Consider the following 22762-nt stretch of genomic DNA (forward strand, 5'->3'; position numbering starts at 1 on the left):
AACCTAATAGACAGGGGTTACAGGGATTATTATTGTGGTCATGTGTGAATAACAGTATTAGACCTCATCATGAATCATCACTTATGTTTAGAAGCCAATTAAAAAAAGGCAGTTTTTTATTGCAGATCTCTGTAGTGTATATAACAGACCCTTATCATATATAAAATGATATTCTTTGAAAAACTTTTATTTTATGAAATTCATTTAGATTATTATTATTATTTATTCTCTGCAAATATTATTGCTTATCTGTTCAATAAAAATGTGTAATTTCTATAGCATTAGACGACCATTCCACGTAAAATCCCCCCAAAAATCCCTCCACACGCTTTGTTGTTCTTTGCTTTTCTGTGTTTTCTTTGTTTCTATTTCATTTGAAGCTGCTTTGGTATGATGGACAATTGTTAAAAGCATTATATAGATAAAATCAAATTAAAATGGAATGCAGAGGTCACATTTCAGGTATGGAATATAATACTTGAAAATCATGTCACTTTCACTTTCAATCTGTCTTTTTATATTTCATCTCTTTGTGTTACGCATTTTGTTTGTCATACTTTGTGTTGCAGGATGAAGTGGATCAACTTGTCAGACACTATTCTGGATTTTGGATGGTGGCTCTGAACTCAATCAAATGCTAGTTACGGATGCAAAAAAATAAATTTTAACCCAATCCATTTTTTTTGTGATGGATGAAACACTCGGAGGTCATATTTATTTTTATCTTCTAGTTTGCCTCTTCATGTTTCTGTCTCTTCTTTCTCAGGCTCCAGTCTTGTCAAATTTTGGACTCAGTGTGCAAAGTTAATTAGATACTTAAGCGATTAACAGTGTGATGATTATTTGATTATTAAAGACACCTGATGATGACAAGCAGAGTCACAGAATGAAAGAGAAACTTCCAGCCACTACCTTAGATCAATTCAACTGAAAATATCTCTCTTATTATGAACCAGAATGACATATTTTATTTTTTTGTCATTTGTCTACACTCTTAGAATGGATGTGTTAAAAACAACACATTAGTGTTGATTCTGGGACAACATACTAAATGTGTTAAAATTACACATAATGTGTTAAAACCTTAACACAAAAAGATGTGTAAAAAAATAAATAACACATCCTTTCTAAGAGTGTACAGTTTTTTGTTTGTTTGTTTTTAAACATACCAGAGATTTAGATGTTTTATTAAAAATGTTTGGTTATAATGGTTATGATCAGTGGTTCCTTTAGCTGAATAGTTTGACTCTTGGTTTTTAAGTTATTATGTTGCTTTTATTACAGTGTTTCCTAAAACAAATGTGTTGGTTGTTGAAAACATTACATAGGTAATATGGCATGTTTTTCCTAAGAGAATTGTTTGTCTATGTTTGTGGGTTTTCTGAACAAGTGATTCTGGACAAATAATCTGAAGAGGCATTATATGTGAGGAAGATCTCTCGTGAATGAATCATCATGAAAATAGCTTTATTTTCCTGACTGTGGAGGAAAAGCTGCACTCCAGAACAAATATTTACACATCCACATCCATTGACAGTCTGCTTTTATTCCTGTGCACAGTCAGGTCAGAATCATTGCATGTGCTGGGATGGGAATCATTTACAGAGTAAACACTCCCGAGCGAAAGAAAGACACATTCACAGGTGAATTATTACAGAGAAAAAAAAACAAGTAAAAAAGGATGCAATGCCTCAGATTTGACTGTTCAGATGCTACTCAGATGCTGACAAACAGCAGTTTAGAGAACAGAATTTATTCTAAAATGTTTCACGTCTTTACAACTCAAACACTTCACAACATAAACGTTTAAAATTCACATCTTTTCTTCTTGTCCCAAATTGTTTGTTTCCCCCTTTTCCCCAGTCGTATATGTCATAATGTGGAAATCACAAACTTATAGAGAATGAATAAAATACACCCACAAACTCATCCTAACCGATTAGCACATGTTTCCATCCAAAAACACATCAATTATTCAGCTGATCTTGTCAGATAATACACGTTGCTATCCAAAAGTCGGTTGTCAGATTCATGAAAATAGAGCATCTTTCAGACTAGAAAGAGTTTTTCTGCTCCATGAACATGCGAAACTAATTCAGACGTTTCTCCATATGCATCATCTTCATTTGATGGTCAAACTGAGATTGTTTTAGACGAGCTTTCACTACAATCTCTTGTATTATTTATGTACATCCTAAAGTTATTCTGATTTACATCACAGTATACTCTAAGTCTTCTTAACATATTGGGTCAGAGTGATATCACTGGGAAATTAAACTGTGCTCTTTGCAAGCATGTTATTTAATCAGAAAATTGTGTGTGTGTGTGTGTGTGTGTGTGTGTGTGTGTGTGTGTGTGTGAGAGAGAGAGTGTAAATAGATGGAAAGTTCAGTGGTGCACAGAGAAGCACCTGTTCAAACTGTTGGAGTGTGCAATACTAATTGTTCATCAGGGGTGGACAGGAAACTCAAGTCACAATGATTCAGTGTTAGCATGAAGATAAGTGAACAACAGAAAACATTACGCTCACTTCACACTAAATATCCACCTGCTGTCTAATGGAGCGCCGTGAGTCATACAGGCTGCTGTCTTTATAGCTACATATTCACACATAAATGTACTATGGGGAACAAATCAAATGCCTGAGATTTTTCTAATGAATACATTTCATTATTTACTTGGATTTTCCATGTCAAATTAAACTGTTAAAGCAAAGTGGAAACAAAGACCTTTTGTACAAAGAAGATAACCTGGTCAATAACATTTCTTCCTTTAATATTCAAATGAGCAACACAATCTCACCACTGTGAATCCTATATTATCAAATCAAGTTATTTCAATTGCTGAGGTTATTCTTATATATTTTGTATATATTGTATTTGTGATTTTATCATTTTTTAAATTAATTTTTATTTATTTATTTAGTACTGGTAAATAAATACATCAATATCTCGCATATCTATTTATAGGGGCACACCATTATAAATTCATTGTTAACCACTCATAGTCTCATACCATCAGATTTTGCATTGTTATGCCATTTTAAGAGCGTAAAAGCATAATATAAATACATTTATTATCAAGTAAATTAACTAATGTATTGTTTACCTTTTTATGGTTTTTCAAGAAGTTAAAGCTCAGAAAATATAGAGTGAACTGAATAACAACACTCACAGAGTGAAAATGGACAAAGAATAACACAAAACAAGTTGAGAAAAATTATGTGTGCTTTTATCCATGTTTATTATTTGTGTTTCTTTTGAATACAGTCTGACGTCATGTCCACTGAGTTTAAAAATAGCTCCCATGACTGAAGAAAAGGATGTGTCATCTGTTCAAAGGGGCTGTACCAATCATAGAGATTTGGTCGCCCAGGTCACCGTATTAATAATCATGAGTTGTATTTTATGTCATGTTTTTATGTTTACTACTTACCCAGTCTGAACAACAGATAAACGATCAGATAATGGGCCCTATTCTACTGATCTAAGTGCATGGTCTAAAGCACACTGCACAAGTGCACTTAGGGCGTGTACAAATCCACTTTTGCTAGTTTAACGATGGTAAAAATGGTTTGTGTGCCTGGCACAGGATCTAAAAGGGTTGTTCCTATTCTCGTATTGAGTAATGGGTGTGTCTTGGGAGTAACATGCAATAAACCAATGAGAGCCTCATCTCCAATCCCCTTTTTAAAACCAGTTGCGCTCACACCATGGCGAATTGCCTATTTACAAGGTGGATTTTTTAAGAGGAAAAACTGTAAGCAGAGGAAGAAGATCACCAGTTTAAGATTAATGGTAAAAAAAATTGAGTTGTGTTTTATTTATTGAAAAGGTTATTTGTGTAATTAAAGCTTTGGTCTTAAGTCATTATTTTAGTCATGGAGTTTTAAGTAAAATAAGCTGATAAAGTATGATGCATGATCACTGTAAAGGTTTTTATAAGAATAAATTTTCAAATATGCAAAAAATGATTTGCATAAGTTAAAACACTTTATATTTGTAACAGGAGATAAAGAATTAACAAACATGTGTAGAGCCGTTTTGGCACTGGGACAGTGCCGTGAGCGTTTTGATAATTAAACGCCACGCTACGATTTTTGGATTATCCCTTTGTTCTACTGTTTGGATTGGCCTTTTTGTGTACTACCTGTTCCTGATTCATGTTTATGCTACTTGCCTGTTGATTTGGATTTGTTTGCTTGTTTGGATTTTAATAAACGACTGCATATGAATTCATCTCTGACTGCTTCCTCATTATAAAAATAAAATAGTTCTCATCTTACCATATTCATAGGTACCAATTCATTCAATAAAATAAATCCATGGGGTAGCATTTAAAAACATTTAAAAATAAATGCAATATTTGCATTTTTTAAAGCGAAACAATCAGCTTACCAGACTACAGGTAAAGCTGCTCTTCTGCAAGCTGATCTCAGCTTCAAAAGTCCTATAATATGTCCTTATGAATCGGATCTGAAAGCTGATCCTGTCCCTTTATTATGTCACACATCAGCATATCTTATTATAGTTTAAATTCAGTACTGTGGGACTTAGATTTTTATAAAATCACCTAATTTTGTTGTAGACCTCTTGTTTTGTCCTTACTTTACTTCTAATTGAGCATTTATGGACATTTTTACTTACATCTTTGGAGAGATTGAAGAGTAGCTGCTTTGTCTGGAAGTCTGAGGGGTCGCCATTCTTTCTGTGTCCTTTCCACTTCAACATAACACCTATAAAATAAGATATTCACATATTAACACACCAAGTCACAACATACAGTGCGCCGACAGCAATTCTATTGGAATAATTTAATTATAACACACAAATCAGGATGTTTCTATCAGAGGATGAAAAACAGGGTGGCCGCCATGAGCCAACAAACCAATCAACTGAAGAATTCCTCTTTAAAAACCAATCACATCAGCTCAGCCCTCTGAATAATGTTCAGCTGCAGGCATAAATGAACTCAGTAAGAACTCTCACTTGTAGATATTTTGGACCACTGGGATCCATTGTTTGGACCATCTATATCAGGGGTGGGGAATACTGGGTTCCGGAGTGCGCACTGTCCTGCAGAGTTTAGTTCCAATGCTAATCAAACACACCTGCATTTCATTTCCAACTAATCCTGAAGACTGATGGTTTTTCAGGTGTGTTTAATTAGGGTTGGAGCTAAACTCTGCAGGACAGTGGCCCTCCAGGATCAAGGAATCAACAACCCAGATCTATATAATTGACTGGACTGCCCTGACATAAAATCACCCGAATCTTGATACATGTCATTAAGCAAACGGTTAAATCACTTATAGATATTGTATGATCAAACACAAAATGTAAAAAGTAAATATAAAATACTTTTTTTATTATATGTGTATAGTTAAAGCATAAATCTTTATTCAGATTTTAGAACGAACACTTGTGTCATCTGTAATTGATAAGGTGTCTCAACCATCCTCTGATCTAATATTTACTACAGTAATGAATGTAACTCAGTGTTTAATAAGCAAATTCATGACTATGGAAAATAATCTTATATGCTCAGGAAATTGGTGTTGTAGGTAAATATAGAAAGTCTTCAGATGACTGGTTAGGCACCGTTTCAAGAGAAGGTTTGGGCAGCTCAATATCTCATGTTCAGCACAATCCAGTTCTTTTTTTATAGAGGAGTAAATTTGCATATGGCAGGACATAATCTCCTGATCATTTCATCAGGAAAGCAAAAACTAATGGGACAACAAAACAGTGAGCAGGTTGAATCATAGTGACTAGACATTTCTTGCATGCGTAATCAGAGTTTACTGTTAAGGGAGTGTCTTGCATGTATTTTGTGAATGTGAGCGTCTCTTTTATCATAAACTTATTTTGACAAAACACGTGATGCACATGGTTTACATGATGCAACAAACACATATTTTGAAAACGCAAGCAAACACACATGACACTCCAAACACTTCTTTTGAATTACGAATTACGAGCCCCACTGCTGTATACCCAACAAGAAAAATAATAATGCATGACATATTGCATATCATATAGGGTCCATCATACTCAAATTGTTTTTTAACAAATACAAGCAGCTACATTCAATATAAAAGGCAACCAACAGAACAACTACTGCAATACATACACAGAAGAGTTTCTCTGTGAAATCCACTGACAGATGACAAACTGAGATCAGATTACTCACTGAGATCAGATTACTGTTTAAAGAGACCCTGCCTGTCTATAACACTAAACACACGCACACACATCAAAGTGTGTAACCAACCCGCTAACACATAAACCAACTGAACAATACATAAAAACTACAGCAAATATTCTCAATACATACATATTAGCTCACATCATGGAATGCATTTGTCTTAAAAACACCACAAATTAAGATAGAGCGATAGATAGATAGATAGATAGATAGATAGATAGATAGATAGATAGATAGATAGATAGATAGATAGATAGATAGATAGATAGATAGATAGATAGATAGATAGATAGATAGATAGATAGATAGATAGATAGACTATACCTTTTTATGATGGAAACAATCCATTGTCACCATTTACATTACTCGATTTCTTAAAAACCTTGATAAAGAGCTGAGAAGAGGGTCAAAACAAATGACATCATATTTAAATTCTAGTTAAGAGCTCAGTCTTTGAAGCTTTTTGGAGGATTTGGATCTATAGCCACCTGTGTCCATGAAATGACAAAGAGTTCTAGTAGAAGGGATGCCGGCTGCTAAACACCTTTAGAATCTCTTTAATAATACATGATATGCAACAAGACTCTCTAGTCCACATGCTGTCCACATACTCTGTAAACATCAACCACTTTTTCTTACCATTGTCCTATTTTCTTACCATTGTCGCTTCGGTTTAGGGTTAGATTTACATAAAATGACATCCTTACCCAAACCCAACTCTAACCCCAACGCCAGGCGACAATTGTTTAACGTTTAGAAAATGTAAAAGAATAAATCAGAACAATTTTTATAAACCAATACGCAAACACCAAATCTAACCCTAAACCGAAGCGACAATGGTTTGAAAATAGGAAAAAGCAGTTGAGTAACCACGAATGAGAATGCCACGGAAAAATTAGCAAAAAATTCTGTGACTATCCCACTATCACTTTGTTCAAACCCTTGTTTAAAGGGGCAGTGAATCAAAAAATGAATTTAAAAGGGGTGATGAATTTGTCGATTTTATTGTTTTATACTGTTGTCTGATGTCTACTTATGATGTTCGCATGGTTTTTACATTCAAAAACATCAAAAGCAATAAGTAATAGTCTATTTTGTAACATAGATTAGTGGCTTTCTGGAGAAATGGTTCGTTTGAAGGGGCGAGCCGCATTGAAGACCTGGACGTAAACGCCCACTGCTATGATTGGACAGCTTCATTCCCGTCATTACATGTGGGGACCTGTTTTAAAAACATTCATGTGTAAAAATAGCAGCCGAACACATATATGTTTGATCCACAAAAGATTCTGGGTGCTAAAGATGATACATATAAATGACAATATAGTAAAGTAGAAACAAAACTTTAAACTCAACGTGACTAAATTACCGTATACAACACATTAAGCGCGCATCAGAATCTAAACTGCGGCTGATAAATCCTTATCAATAACTTTGCATATTTCTATTGTGCTTGTGAGGTTGCTCTTACATACACGTAACGTTACATACCACAGTTATATGATAAAAAAAGCTATTGACCTTTCCAACGCAACTTGCCTAAATTACCGTATACAACACAGTAAGTGGGCATCAAAATCTAAATTGCGGCTGGTAAGTCCTTCCTTATCACTAAATTTGAATATTTTTTTACCATTAAATTACAATCGTATTGTTAAGTGGTGTACCTTTATTAATCGTTTAATGTTTTTAGTAAATTAAACAGTCAAACATACGTGTTTAGACACGGATATTACAACAGGACATATCAAGCGATCTCTTCTAACAAAGCAATAGTGAAACACAGTAATAGTAACTTAAATAAAGTTAAATGTTATACTTTCTGTGTATACTGCTGTGTCATTTTTGTCAGATACAATATTAGGGATGCTTTTAATCACAGTCTCTATGCAAATCCAGCATCGACTTCTTTACAAATGAATCCGCGGTACACAAAGTAAACAAACACTCCCCACGCGAGGTGGAACTTCTTCAAAAACAAACTTTAGCCATGTATTCCTAATGTTATGTTCTGAACCTCCGTTATCCAGCATCTGTTTGAAAACCACTGGCCTACGGCATAGAGATCTACATAGTCAGTTCTACACGGATCGCAAGTGCTGTGATTGGAAGGAGAACTTAAAAGTTTCTGTGGAGGGAAATAATGAAGAGCCACTAAACAGAGGGGACAACATTATAAGAATAGTGGATGTAAAACTGATATGCATTCAGAACTACCTCTTCTTCTCAAGTTATTTCTCTTACTAGGTAGGCAAGGCAAGTTTAGATGGACATCAGCCTTATGTCATTCCTGTTAAACTTCAAAGATCGTCACCATTCGGCAGCTGACACTCGAATGCTTATCTGCAGATTATCAAGGAGGACGTCCTACGAATGCAGCTGGGTATTAGAAGTGCCATCAACTTAGACACAGGCGAAAACCGCATGACTCCAGGATGCACTCAAATGGGCTTGGACAAAATGCCTACCCAAAGAAAAGTTATCTTTGGTTGTCTGAAATAACGCTCATCTTTTCCTAACCGCAGAATAAACTATTATGTGACCCACTTTGTGATAACATACTAAAGTTTTTGTGTGTGTGATTTACTGCATATGAAATTCTCCTACATAAAGTAAAGAACATTCTTTGAAAATCACTGACTTGTGTGTTAAGATGAGCTAAAAGTGCTTTTGTGTGCATTTGTTTTACTACTTACACAGTTATTTTAAGTATACATAATTCTATTGTTATTATTAATAGTAATAACTGCTGGATCTCCCATACAGCTGACTGGCATTAAATCAACATTTAACCATACAGTCATTGTGTATCTTAAATGGAGAAGATGAAGAAAAAAAACTTAGTATAATACTTTATAAAAATAATATATGAGAGTGCAAAATGCTGCTGTATGCTTTCAAATCACTTTTAAAGGAAAACACCACAGTTTTTCAATATTTTACTATGTTCTTACTTCAACATAGATTAATTAAAACATACCTCTCTTTATTCAGTGCTTGCACTTAAAGGAACAGTATGTAGGATTGTGGCCAAAACTGGTATTACAAAAACAAAACTTGTGGCTAAAACTGGTACTGCAATCACACAACTGGTGTCCAATACACAAAATGACAACATAAACATCAGTTAAGGGCCGCAACTAGGGTTGCCAACCGTTCCGTATAATACGGAATCGTCCCGTATTTGACACATAAAATTCTTGTTCCGTATTGAACTGATACGGGACGCAGTTTGTTCCGTATTTTATGAAAATTAATTTAGTGCAAATACATGACAGACACATAGCTTATAATATGTCAGCCATGAATGAAGACCGCGTCATTTGTATAAGAAAACCCTGACGGTGCGGTAATTTCTCCCTCTTGCAGCCCCATCAGGGAATGCCCTTTTAATTGGTCGTTTCAGTCATTGTGATGTCACGTATCATAGCAACGATGACGACAAGTGACAACAGCGGGAAATGTAAAAATGACTGCATCCGAGCAGCCGGCGAAAAAGAAACGAGAATAAAAATATAGAATTGAATGGGAAAATGACTACCCTTGGCTGAAATGCGTGAGGGACAATGAATACAAGGCCAATTGTATCATATGCCGTCGCGTTTTTTCTGTTTGTCACGGCAGAGTGTGTGATATTAAGCAGCACTCATGAGGAGATAATCACAAGAGGAGCGAGAGGCTGCGGGCACAGGATGGAGCAATGTCAAGGTTCTTTGTCCAACAGTCGTCTCCAGAGGCTCATATGGTATGTAATTATGTGGATTTTTAAAACTCAAATATAGTTGATAAGAAAGTGATTATAATTAAAAGAGATAGTACAGGATTAGCCTAACATATATATCCACATATATATTTCTCCAGTGCTCTCCCTCTGATCCTGTGTCCCGCTCCCTCCCGTCTCATAATGTGTCAATCATTTCTGATGGGTTTCTTATTAAATAATTATGGATTTAGATAGCTCAAGGTTTAAAAAGGGGTGGGGTCTTTGAAGAGGGCGTATTATAAACTTAAATAAAACCATGGTGTTGGTAAAATGATCATGATAGCCTTTATATTTCACATCTATGTGGTTCAGTCTTGTATACTTATTAGGCATACTTTGCTATTCATTAAATATTTAGGCCTAAGAAGTTGTATGAAATATATTTATCTAAATGTATAAATTAGTTTCCACTATTTTCACCAGAAGTCTTTATTTCAGGGGTTATTTTTTTCAAAATTCTCTTCCGTGGGGGCATGTCAGGCAACCCCCCCCCCCGTTCCTTATTTCCATTTCTGAAAGTTGGCAACCCTAGCCGCAACACCACTTTTTAAATGACAATATCCTGGCCAGACCACTGTTGTCAGTGATATAAGTATTTGAAATAAAAATTATTTTTTTAATGTCTAGTGACATATCAGGGCCATTTTATGATTAATTTATATAAATTTCTTACATACTGTTCCTTTAATCTTTGCACAGCATGTTGTGAATGTGTTAGCATTTAGCTTAGCTCCATTCATTCCTAAGGGATCCCAACAGGGATGAATTTAGAAGCCAGCAAACACCTCCATTTTTTCCCTACCTAAAGACTGTTACATGTGCAGCCACACAAGCAATCATGGTGGCACAAAACAAAACATGGCGATTTGTTAGGGGGAAAAAAATAAGAACTATATTGTATGGCAGAAGAGCACTTAGTTTGTAGCACTTTGACCTTGGCGCACAGTAACATCATCACTCCTGACTACACCCATTCTTGCTCAAACTTCTGAGGTCGAAGTGCTGCAAACGAAGTGTTTTTCCACAATACAATATAGTTCTCATTTTTTACCATCTTACAAAATGGCAACATTTGATTTTGTGCCTACTTAAATTATGATAATGTCGGTCTTGTCCAGGTCAACAGGTCCAGAAAATAAACTGTTGCCTACAATTATTTACCTTGGGGTTTGTACCTTTTGCAGATATTTAACATGTACTAATACGCTGTTATACACCAAAGGAAATGTAAAAAGTGTTAAAGTAAAATCTTTAACACTAAACTCTGATTACACATGAGATTAAGTGAGTATCTGGCAAACGCCAGTGTCTTTTTTATCATAATCCCTTAAAAAGCGTCTGTAGCATACTTTGACATAATGCACATAGGCTCACATCATGACACATGGAACACATATTTTGACATCTACGATCCACACACATAACAATGTTTTGACGAGTTTGGAATTTGTGCCTCCTCAGAAAAGAAGTCACGAGCGGCCACTGGTAGCCAGATCTTTTAATAAATGACAAATGTCTGGGCTCAGTATCAGCTTTTATAAATGCCCACTTACATAGGAAAAGACCACCTAACTGATATGTAAACATGTAACCAATCACAGTTTGTTTTATTCAATGTCATGTTTAAGTTGCTACAGTTGTATACTGGTGAGCCCCCAAAGATCATTAATTCATTCATTCATTCATTAACTATCTGCTTGCCAATCAGATTATTTCAATACATATTTTCAATAATACACAGAACACAAGCTCGTGCAAGACTTACTGATTTACATAAAACATTTGTATGCATCCAAACAGATCAAAGTTTCCATGCATGAAGCTGATTGTACAATGTTTGCACTAAATACTATATACTTTAAAATCTTTATGAGGACAATGTTTAAAGCTGCAAAAAAACTGAATTAATGAGGATTTCCTGTGAGAAAAATGCTGACTATGAGTGATTTTGACTTAAGACACAAAGAGTCTTTCAGTATGGACTGAAGTTAGTAACTTTATCCCCAAGCCCTTTAAACCCACAGACAGAGTTTTGATCTTTTCTGTTATTTAAATGGCCAGACTTTATCAGTTCTGTCATTAGTCGTCGTCTAAATTTCGAACATTTACATCTATCAGATGCACAACAGCAGTCAGAAGGACAACATGCATGAATTCAGCTCATCTGTGAATCTTTACTAATGTCATCAAATAATAAACAGAAGTCATACTGATTCTCAATGGTGCCATAAACTAGACATGAGACAGACAACTGTTTTTGCCTCAAACTGGCAATGTTAGTATGGATTTCAGTTACAATCAAATGAACTTCAGCACTTCTTCAAATACATTACTTTTAGGAGTTATGACACCTTTGAAGTCCACACAGAGTAAAAAGCTTGCTTTTTAAATTGAATGCATGCTGTACAAAACTTACCACAGTAAATTCTCTGTCAGTTTCTTAAAGTTCGTGCCTTCCATTCATTAAATAGTCACATTTTGTCCTGAGAGATCTCCACTCCACAACACTAACTGAAGATCTGAAACTCACTGGATGCTGCTTTAGTTTAAAATGAGCAGAGCCCACATCTCTTCATCAGTCAAACAGCATAGTTTCAGCTGGGCTAAAGTCCAAGCAGACACTAAAAACCATGTCTATTTCTGTCTAGCATATGAGCAGCAGGATTGTGCTTTTCAAGACATTCTGTGGTCAAACATGTAATTTCAGTGTGACCTGCTTTGGTAAAAAGTAATTGTAGACTTCATCAGATCCAGCCCAGCTGCCAACAGTACATGGTAGAAAACTTTAAACTCCCTCAAAAACAACTCGAGTCACATAAATAAATGTGGGCCTGGAATCCAGATGTGGAATCGAGGAGGAATGAGAGAGGTAGCAGACGCCGGGAAAAACAGTTAGGGAAGCCAGAAGGCAGAGCTGCGATGGGAAAAGAAATTGTGTCTTTTTTATGTGACAGGCGTGGTTTTTTTTTATAAAATCTCCAAAGAGGGGAGATTTTGGGAGGAGCTGTCTGGGTTAGGTTATTCCTAGACTTTTACCATTAAACGTTCAGGGTATCTGATTTCGCCTGAGCTACTCTGTGGAAAACTTAGCAATGGAAAAAAACCTATGAAAACAAAAGTCAGCACATGGAGGTTTCACTTGCTGAGGAATGCATCACTTCACTGGCATTCATCAGGCCTAAAGCACATTTGATGTTCATTTAGACGTTGATAATTATAATTCCCAGTCAAAAACAAAGAGAATACTAAGAAATGCATAGACATTTATTCTTTTATACTTAAGTTACGTAAGGGCAAATGTCTAATACTTGTGTTGTTAGTTCCTTACTCACTCTGTAAGATTTTATTTTGATCTGAAATGAGTAAATGACAAACAGCTGCTCACTATTAAGGGCTCTCTCCTTAGTGACTTTGAGAAGAAAAACATATCCCTGATTTCAAGTCCACCACAATCTTCCATGCAAAGTTTCCATGCAAATACCGCAAGAGTTCAGTCTCCACAGCTGAGTTCACCCAAATGGATTGCATGGAGACCATGGAAAGACAGTAAAAACAACTAGTGAAAATACATTTCATTGAAATAATAGCTATAATTTCTGGTTATATAATGTGCTCTGTGATATGCCAACATGCAGTAGAGCACGTTGCCATGCACCACAAGAACAAAAGTATGACACCAGTGAAGAAAAGAAAATAACGCTCTAACCTTCTTTGCACTAAAGCCGCTTATTTTTTATATTGTGTTCAAATGAACACATGGATTAAAGGGATAGTTTGCCCTCACCCTCATTTTTTTTGTTCTGCTAAACACAAAGGAAGATATTTTGAGCAATGTTTGTAGCACCATCGACTTCCATAGTAATATTTTTCCTACTATGGAAGTCAATGGTGCTTCTGTTTCCTGCTTGATTACAAATGAAGAGTTCAGATGCGTGCGTCTGACATGTTTTCTAGGCTTTTTTATTGTTTAGGTTCAGTAATTTCAGTAACTTTAATGGCAATGAAATGTTTCTTTTGTCATTTCTTTGTAATTTAACAAGTTTGACTTTAAAAAATATATTTGGACAAGACATAGTAAACAATTGCAAAATGACTAAAGATGCAACTAGAAACATTGCAAATGATGAAAGTCAAAAATTAAAAAAACTAAACTACACATTAGGTGGCGCCAGTGCTTTAAGTGGGCCGGAACGCCCCGGTACTCAGTACCGCCACTTCCAAAAATAGCTCTTGAGCGTACCACCACCTCTCCGTGCGCCCAGAACGTGCTTTTAGCGTACCGGAACGCTTATTTGAACATCTGTTTAAAAATCAGAGGTTTCATTTAATCCTTTGGCTGCGCTGCGGCTTTTCAGAGCGCCATTAATGTACGCTTCCTAATTCGTCCCACCGAGAGCAGAGACTACATTACCCATACACCTTTGCGTTTACAAGTTAAAAGCGCATGCGTCGGTATGTCAGTGTCAACGTGCTCTGGACTAGAGAGGTGTGTGTTTGTGTGTGAAACGCGCAACCATAGCTGCTCGGTTAAAATGAAAATACAATGAACACTTAATATGCCCTCCTTGTTTTAGACTCTGAGTAGTAAAAGAACAAGGTCAGAATCAGAGGACTCGCTGGCTGACATCCCACCAAGCCTGCAGGTCAGACGCAAGCCTTGTAAGTACGTGATAATCTCCGCTGTCGCGACTGTCAGTTTGGTTCCCCTTGACGCAACTTCGGATTTCCTCAGGCGATGTGCAGAAAACATTCTTGAAATTGTAATATACATTTAGTTTAATTGCTAAACTACAAGTAAACGAACTTTCAATGAATTTGAACGACGTGCACAGTAGTTTTACCACCCGCAAAATGGAAAACAATGGGACAAAATAAATGACTTTCGAGTTTCAAATGGCCAGTATTTTGTTATTCTTGAACCCATAGACATGGGCTGCGTCCGAAACCGCATACTGTATAGTAGGTACTGAATTAGATGAAGTACCTACTTACTTAGCGTTAAAACAGTAGGTACTGTATAGTATGAATCCTGGTAGTATGAATGAGATTCGGACGTACTACATCCGCCATGTTGCTACATCACGTGATATACGTCGTCATCACGTCATGTCATTTCAGCGCGAAAACAACCGCATGCCTCGTCTTCTTCGTTGGTAACTCCTCTCCCGGGGCATCATGGGATAGTGAAGCGTCCATCGTATGCACACTGCAAAATCTAGCCGGAAGTAGTAGGTCATCCGGGTACTTTTCGCATACTGTTTTTCGAATACTATGTATTCGGACATACTACTCGCCTCGCCTACTGCTTTTCGCGTACTATATAGTAAGTAGTAGGCTGTTTCGGACGCAGCAATGGTCTTGGTGTGATTTTAAAGTTTTTTTTTCAAGCTCTTTCTACAGAAAAAAATAGTTTTAGCATTTAAGCATGCTGAAAATTTTACTCACATATCTACCTTTTGCACATTTTATTTATGTTCACAAGCTCTACAGAGCTCTTTGTAATGGTATTTTTTCAAAATCCTTTTGCACATTTTATTTATGTTCAGTAGCTATTTCTAGCTCAAGCAAATCCACAAACTTATAAAAGGATTTATTATTTTTACAAGGTTGTCTGTTGACTGCTATATATAAAACCCCTTCAATATGTCGAGTCAGCAAAAAAAAAAAAAAAAAAAAAAAAATAGAGTACCGGCACCTCTTTTGGGCCACTTAAAGCACTGGGTGGCGCTGTGATCTATGTGACTGCCACATACGGGTTATATTCATGTCCAAGTACTCACAAGGAACTAAAGGTTGAATGGCTAATTCATCTTCTAATTTATTTTTTTAACACAATGTCGATGTGGCAATTAGCAGATTCTGCCAACAACGCGGTACTAAATGGCGCATAAGGGGCTGATCACACCAAAAGTGTTTATGGCAGCTGCAGGCGCCTTTTTAAAATTATTTTCTATGGGCAGTGAGCGTTATGCCGCTGGCCTCAGTACACGCTTTTGAAGGACCGCTCAGAGTGGAAAAGCGCCCGACGTCATTTGCGTGTTTCCATTGTCCAATCGAATGAGGGGAGAGGCGGGCCTTCCATTGTGGTGACGGAAGTTTACAGTTGTTTGGATCAACCGGACTCCACTCACTGTCTCCTGTGTTTGTTGACCTCTCACCCTCAAACAAGGTCAGAGTAAGTGTCCTCTTTTTAAAGTTTCTGCTATATGGCAACTGCAAAATAGCACTCACACTTCAATATTTAATTGACAAGACAGCTGACTCAGTGGTTGCCTAGCAATATAAAAAGTTGTGCACGCCTTGCGTTTCCAAGCATTTAAAATGGGTTTGGTGTGATTAGCTCCTGACTGTGCACACCCCTAAACTAATACTTATTGGAAGCTCCTTTAGATTTTATCACAGCATGCAATCTTAATGGGTAAGTGTCAATCAGTTTCACACATCTTGACTTTGCAATATTTTGCCATTTTTCCTTGCAAAAGCCATCTAACTGTCTCCTGTGCAACAGCCTTCTTCAAATCACCCCATAGATTTTCAATGGGATTTAGATCTGAACTCTGGCTGGGCCATTCCAAAATCATGATCTTGTTTTGGTGAAGGCATTCCTTTGTTAAGTGGACTTGTGCTTCGTGTCGTTGACATGCTGAAAGCTGAAATTCCTCTTCATCTTAAGTCATTTGACAGAAGCCTTAAGGTTTTGAGCTAAAATTGACTTGCATTTGTAGCTATTCATTATTCTATCCACCCAGATTAAAGCCCCAGTTACAGCTGAAGAAAAGCAGTCACAAAGCCTGATGCTGCCATCTTCATGCTTTACTGTAGGCATTGTGTTCTTTTGGTAATGTGCTGTGATTTTTTACACCAAACAAATCTTTTTTTATTACAGCCAAAGTGTAATAAATCTCCCAAACCACATGGTTTTGGGAGATTTATATATTTTGTAAACTTTTGATGGTGCACTTGTGTGCTTTTTGGTTAAAAAAGGTCTCATAGACAAATCATGAAGAATTCACATGTAGGAAGCAGCCAGTAATTGCCAGATATTGTTGCAATTTTTTATATTACTGAAGGCTTCGTGGCAGCTTTCCTTACCAATTTTCCCCTGGTCTTCTCATCAACTTTAGGCAGACGTCCTGGTCTTAGTAATGTCAATGGTGTGCCATATTTTCTTTCAACTTGTTGATTATTGTTTTTACAGTGTTCCATTGTATATTCAATATCTTGGAAATGTTTTGTAACCCTCTCCTGATTTAGGCCTAGTCCACACGGACACGGGTAGATTTATAACCAGAGTTTTCCCTAAAAAAAATCCCGTCCACACATGCTCGGTTTAAATTACATATCCATCCACGCGATAAAGCAAAAGCAAGCAATCAAGCGCTGTCAAGAGCATGCCACACCAGCAGGCGGGGATATAACCCAAATCGTATTCCGTTATATAGTGAGATAACTGAGCATCTATCTGTATACATGTTAGAAGCCCTGTCAGCACAGTTATTATTAGCAAGATACGTCCGCCATTGCACAGAATCATCGACAAAGCAGTCGCGGCGCACAATCTTGACGTCAAACACAGTGGATAACGACGCACACTCTGACGTCGCAAGGCAAAACCCCCGGTTTTACTCTCTACACGACACCACTCACCCTGGCCGGGGGTTTTCAAATATGCTCGGTTTCAGTCCCCTGATACTGCGGTTTCGTGTGGGCGAATGGCCGAACCGTGTGAAAAAACTCACGGTTATAAAAATACCCGTGTCCGTGTGGACTAGGCCTTATATTTTTCAACAATGAGCTCCTGTACCTGCTGAGTAAACGCTCTGCAGCCCATGGCTTTTTTAGTGGTATGTTAACAAACTGACGTCAGAAAAAATCTTTTAGGACCAGTTACACTTTATTAAGGGTTAATTACACATTTTAATTTATGACAGATATATACTAATTCATATTTGATTAGGTTATTGTATTTTTTTCCTCAAAATTATTCCTATTGTTATTTGCCGAACAGGTTCTGACATGAAAAAACTGCAATTTTACCAGGGGTGTGTAGAACAAATAAACATATACAGGTTTAGAACATACAGGGTGGACTGCACTAACAAGGAATAAATTAAACAGAGTTTAAAGCTAATCTAGATTTTGTTGATCCCTCTTTAATTTTAATTTGAGTTGTGTCACCACTTAAATTCAAATACTTAGATTGAAACTTTCATATGCGATTTATTTTGTCCTCCATGATAAGTTTGCCGGTGTAATTAAACAGCAAAAATGTTGAGGTTGTCATTCAAAAAGGAAATAAACCGTTTATGCAGGAAAAGGAAATGTAGTTTTTGTATTAAAAAAAACACTACCTACATACATCGGTAATTTAAAGGGCTGATTCAAAATAAAAACATTTGACGATCTACTAAGGGGGTTTTCACACCTGCCTTGTTTAGTTCGATTGAATCGTACCAGAGTTTGATTGCTCAGTTGGTGCAGTTCGTTTGGGCAGGTGAGAATGCAGCAATCGAACTCTGGTGCGCTCCAAAAGCGGACCAAACAAGCGGACCGAGACCAGCTTGCAGAGGTGGTCTCGGTATGCTTTCAAAGAACTCTAGAGCGGTTCGTTTGTGGTGAGAACACGATCCTAGATCGAACCGACCTAACTGCAAAAGTTGTCATGGTCCTGTCAGCCCTTTATGTCTTTTATGTGTCTCATGTGACAGGGTCATGGCAGCCCTCACTGTTGTCTTGTTTTGTGTGGAGAGTCATGTGGTCTGTGTTTATGTTTTGTGTACCGCATGCTCTCCTGTCTTAAGTCTTGACCCTGCCCCCTCGTTTCCTTGTTAATTATTCATGATTGGTTTATTCCCTTCACCTGTTTGTCATTGTTCCCTAGTTTAGTTTTCCCTATTTAAAGCCATTGTGTCTTATGTCTCGTGCCGGTTCATTGTGTATTCAATTGTACCATGTCGTGTGTGCGCTTTGTCTTGTCGTGTTTATTTTGTAGTCATTGTCATTGTTTGCCCCCTCGAGGGTTTTTATGATTTAATAAACGTCTTTAAGTTACGAGCTGTTTGCGTTTGGGTTCTATCCACCACCACACCCTGACAATAGTACTGCGCATTTTGGACTAAACCAGCTGCCGTAGTCAACTGTGCAACCTGTGCAGTGCATTATCGGATGAGGAAGTGTTTGTTGACCGTTTCTATTAGCAATATTAGCACAATGACAAATCGCGGACATACCTGGAGTTGCGAGGAGGTGCGGGCGGAGCCCTTGAATTTTTTTGTCTTCGCCGTTTGTAGTGCATTAAACTGTTGTTTTCAAGCCGCATCCGCGATTCATTCTGAAAATGAACAGTTTTTCTAGAGTGCTGTATACAAACTATGTATAACAACCACAGAGACATAATTACAGCGCGCAGCCGTCTGTCCATGGTGTCTGCTGTATTATCCTTCTTTTGTTTACTTCCGGGGGTTCCGTTGGAATTTCCCGCACGTTGATTCTGACAAATCGTGAAGCCGTTTAGGAAATATGTTCAAATACATGTGGCCAATGAGTGATGTTGATCTTATCACATGACAGAATTTTGGTTTGTTTCAATTGGTGCAGAACAGAGCAATCAGTGTGGTGTGAAATGGAACCAAAACTGCTAAAAAAGTTACAATGTATCATTTTGTGCTTTTCGTCCGGACCAAATGAACCGAATTACAGATGTGAAAACGCCCTAAAACAACCTTGTCTTCTAATCTTGAATTCTTTCATTTACTCATTTACCAGCTGCTAACCCAGGGGTGTCCACTCCTGCTCCTGGAGGGCCAGTGTCTCTGCAGAGTTTTATTCCAACCCTAATCAAACACACCTGCGGCCAGTTGCATAAACATAGCCGTGACATTAACTGCGTCTTAAGAATGAGTCTGACTAATTAGCAATTAGTTAGGGCTAATCAGTCTTATTATTTGGATTTATATTAGACCAATCTACCTTTCTATGTAACATACTTAAAACAGTTATGATCAGTCTTGAAGAAAAAAATTCATGACTAACTTTAAAGACTAGTCTTTAAGTTTTATGCAACCGGCCACAGATCCAGCTAAGCAAGGTCTTACTAGGCAGACTAGATAGTTTGAGGCAGTTGTGTTGAGGTAAGTTTTTGCTAAACTCTGCAGGACACAGGCCCTCCTGGACCGACTTTGGACACCCCTGCCCTAACCCTAACTGTCATTTTGATCCAGGTTTCAATTTTACAGTAAACCTAGATTATCTTTTATCCTGTTGCTCCATTACTTCAAATCTATTATGACCATTATAAATTAATCTTGCCTGTAGCAAAAAATGCCTGTAACTTCTCTTATAAAACTGCTATCTATTAAGTAACTCCTTACAAAATAATTAATGGCAAACAAAGACTAGTGGACAGGCTGAAAATTGATACAAAAACTGTTCATTTAGTATACTTAAGCATTTTTATTGAAGGCCAGGGGCAAATAAAAATACATTTACAATACGTTTTTTAGAATGATAATCAAGGAGATATCACACACAATTCATTATTTCAAAAAATGAATTTCTTACCTAGTATTTTTGTCTTGATTTTGAGTAGAAATTCTTAAATCAGGGGGAAAATAAGTATGGAACGTGTTAAAATGTTTTTTAGTACATGTATTTCCAATGAGGTTATTCACATGAATATTTTTTATTTTTCTTCTCCAAACATGGTGTTTAGAATGACAGCCAAAAAGTTAAATTTTGTTCTCGTCTGACCAGAGTACATTTTCCCAGTATTTTATAGGTTTGTCCAAATGAGTTGCAGCAAAATTTAAACATGCCTTTTCTTAATAATAGAGTAATGGAGTCTTGCAGGGGAGGGGGCGTGCATAGAGGCCATGACGAGGCGCTCCTCTGCGTGGCTGGTGGATGAGAGAGGGATGCTGCTTCCACTTGCAGATAATGGCCCCAATTGTGCTTGCAGGATGATTCAGAAGTTTTAAAATACATCTGTATCCGATTCTATCAATATGTTTCGCAAAGGTCTCGAGAATGGTCTTTGCTTTTACCTGTCATGAGATGTTTCTTGTATGACACCTTGGTAACAAAATATTTTTTATAGCTCATCAATTTACTAACCCAGTTGATAATAATTTGCACAAATAGGAAATATAATTACTTTCTAAATACTTATGGATTTTAGCTGGTTCCTTGCCTTGGTGACAAGCTTTTTCTTAACGTGTTCAATACTTTTTTCCTGTGTCAAAAAAGCAGATTTATTGCACTTTATTTACTGTCAACCAGTTTTAACGTGGCTAATAAAAGCTAGGCCTACACCAACTGTTTCTTCAGCTGAACGCATTGGTCGCTATGCTACTTCTGTATTTTGTATCAGTTGTTGTATGATGGGCCGTTTGGTTGGATCTGTTTTTGTCCCACCCCTCCTCCACTGTGATTGGGCAGCTAAGTTAAAAGTGACATTTACGAGCTGAGTCAAATTCCATTCCATTCTTGGCACACTGACAAAAACGGCCAGCTGCTAGCCTTTTTTTTAAAGCTTTGCCCTTCCATTTGAGACAATTGAAAGCAAGTCCAAGTGAGGTGAAACTTTTGGATGTCTGATCATAATCAAGTGATACAAATCAAACAAATAAAAGATCATAAGTTTATGCTTGAAACAAGTAAAAATATCTGCTACTGGGGTTAGAAAATGTATATTAAATATTTTTACTTTTTCCCGAAAACAAATCTTGGGTCATTTTGCCTAACAAGTAAATGTTATAATTGTCACGTTCGGTTTAACACCGGATAGTGAAAACAAAAAGAGAACCCAAACGCAGACCAGATATACGAAAATAACTATGAGTTTAATAAATATTACAAAACAAACCCACGTGGGGGTAAAACAGAATATGAAATAATAACACTGTGCTGGAACACAAATCAGAACATGAGAATCACAGGAACAGATAACGGAGTACATGAACACAGGATCTATAACAACGCACGCACACCACACAGAGAACACGAGGGCCTTAAATAGACAGCACATCAATGGGGAACAGGTGAACATAATTAATCACTTAAGACACGATTACATAAGGGAGTAGGGTAAAAGTGACAAGACACTGGGAACACGTGTCACACATACATGATGTAAAAACACACGTGTTCCCACATAAACAATGCTGCCATAATCTTGCCAACATCCGACCTGGACTATAACCAAAGTCAGGCAAGACCATGACAGCCACAAAACACTGGGAACACGTGTTACACAGACATGATGTGAAACACACGTGTTCCCACGTACACACAATGCTGCCATGGTCTTGCCCTCTAACACAGACCTGAACCTATACTAAGGTCTGGCAAGATCACGACAGCAACAAGACACCGGGAACATGTGGAAGCCACATACAGAATGTGATTCCACATGTCCCCACACAGAACACGATACTGCCACGGTCCTGTCAGATGCACTCAGACCTGCATCTAGCACAGATGTCTGACAAGACCGTGACAATAATTTTTTGATGTTTAATTCTGGAAATCAAGACAGAAACACTAAGGGCCCTATCATTAATGCAGCGCAATGCGTGCAATTGTCTTTTGCTAGTTTGAGTCCGATGCAATTATAATTTTCCCGTTTAGCACCACGTTGTTTAAATAGCAAATGCATTTGCACCCAATTTTGCGCCCATGGTCACCATGTGTGACCATCCATGGATCAACTTGTCAGACACTATTCTTGTTATTTAATGAGCATGTATAAAGGGACGACAACATGTGTTATCACACACATGGATGCGCAGAAGC

At 37.2% G+C, this 22762-nt stretch overlaps 1 protein-coding gene across 3 annotated transcripts in view; it reads right to left on the reverse strand.

Moving 5' to 3' along the window:
• LOC129433238 (protein inscuteable homolog) overlaps window positions 1-12863 on the reverse strand; it is a 33904-nt gene extending 21041 nt beyond the window's left edge. The window contains exons 1-2 of one of the 3 annotated variants that reach the window (XM_055191768.2): window positions 12387-12863; window positions 4647-4735 (exon numbers count right to left, since the gene is read on the reverse strand). In XM_055191768.2, coding sequence (XP_055047743.2) covers window positions 4647-4702 — 56 coding nt within the window. In that variant the 5' untranslated portion in view covers window positions 4703-4735; window positions 12387-12863. Of the gene's footprint in view, window positions 1-4646; window positions 4736-4828; window positions 4951-12386 lie in introns of those variants that run through there. The other 2 variants (XM_073868343.1, XM_055191769.2) reach the window with 2 other exon arrangements.
• Between the last annotated feature and the right edge of the window lie 9899 nt (window positions 12864-22762).

The sequence above is a fragment of the Misgurnus anguillicaudatus genome, chromosome 6, assembly GCF_027580225.2.
Source record: "Misgurnus anguillicaudatus chromosome 6, ASM2758022v2, whole genome shotgun sequence".
NCBI lineage: Eukaryota > Metazoa > Chordata > Actinopteri > Cypriniformes > Cobitidae > Misgurnus > Misgurnus anguillicaudatus.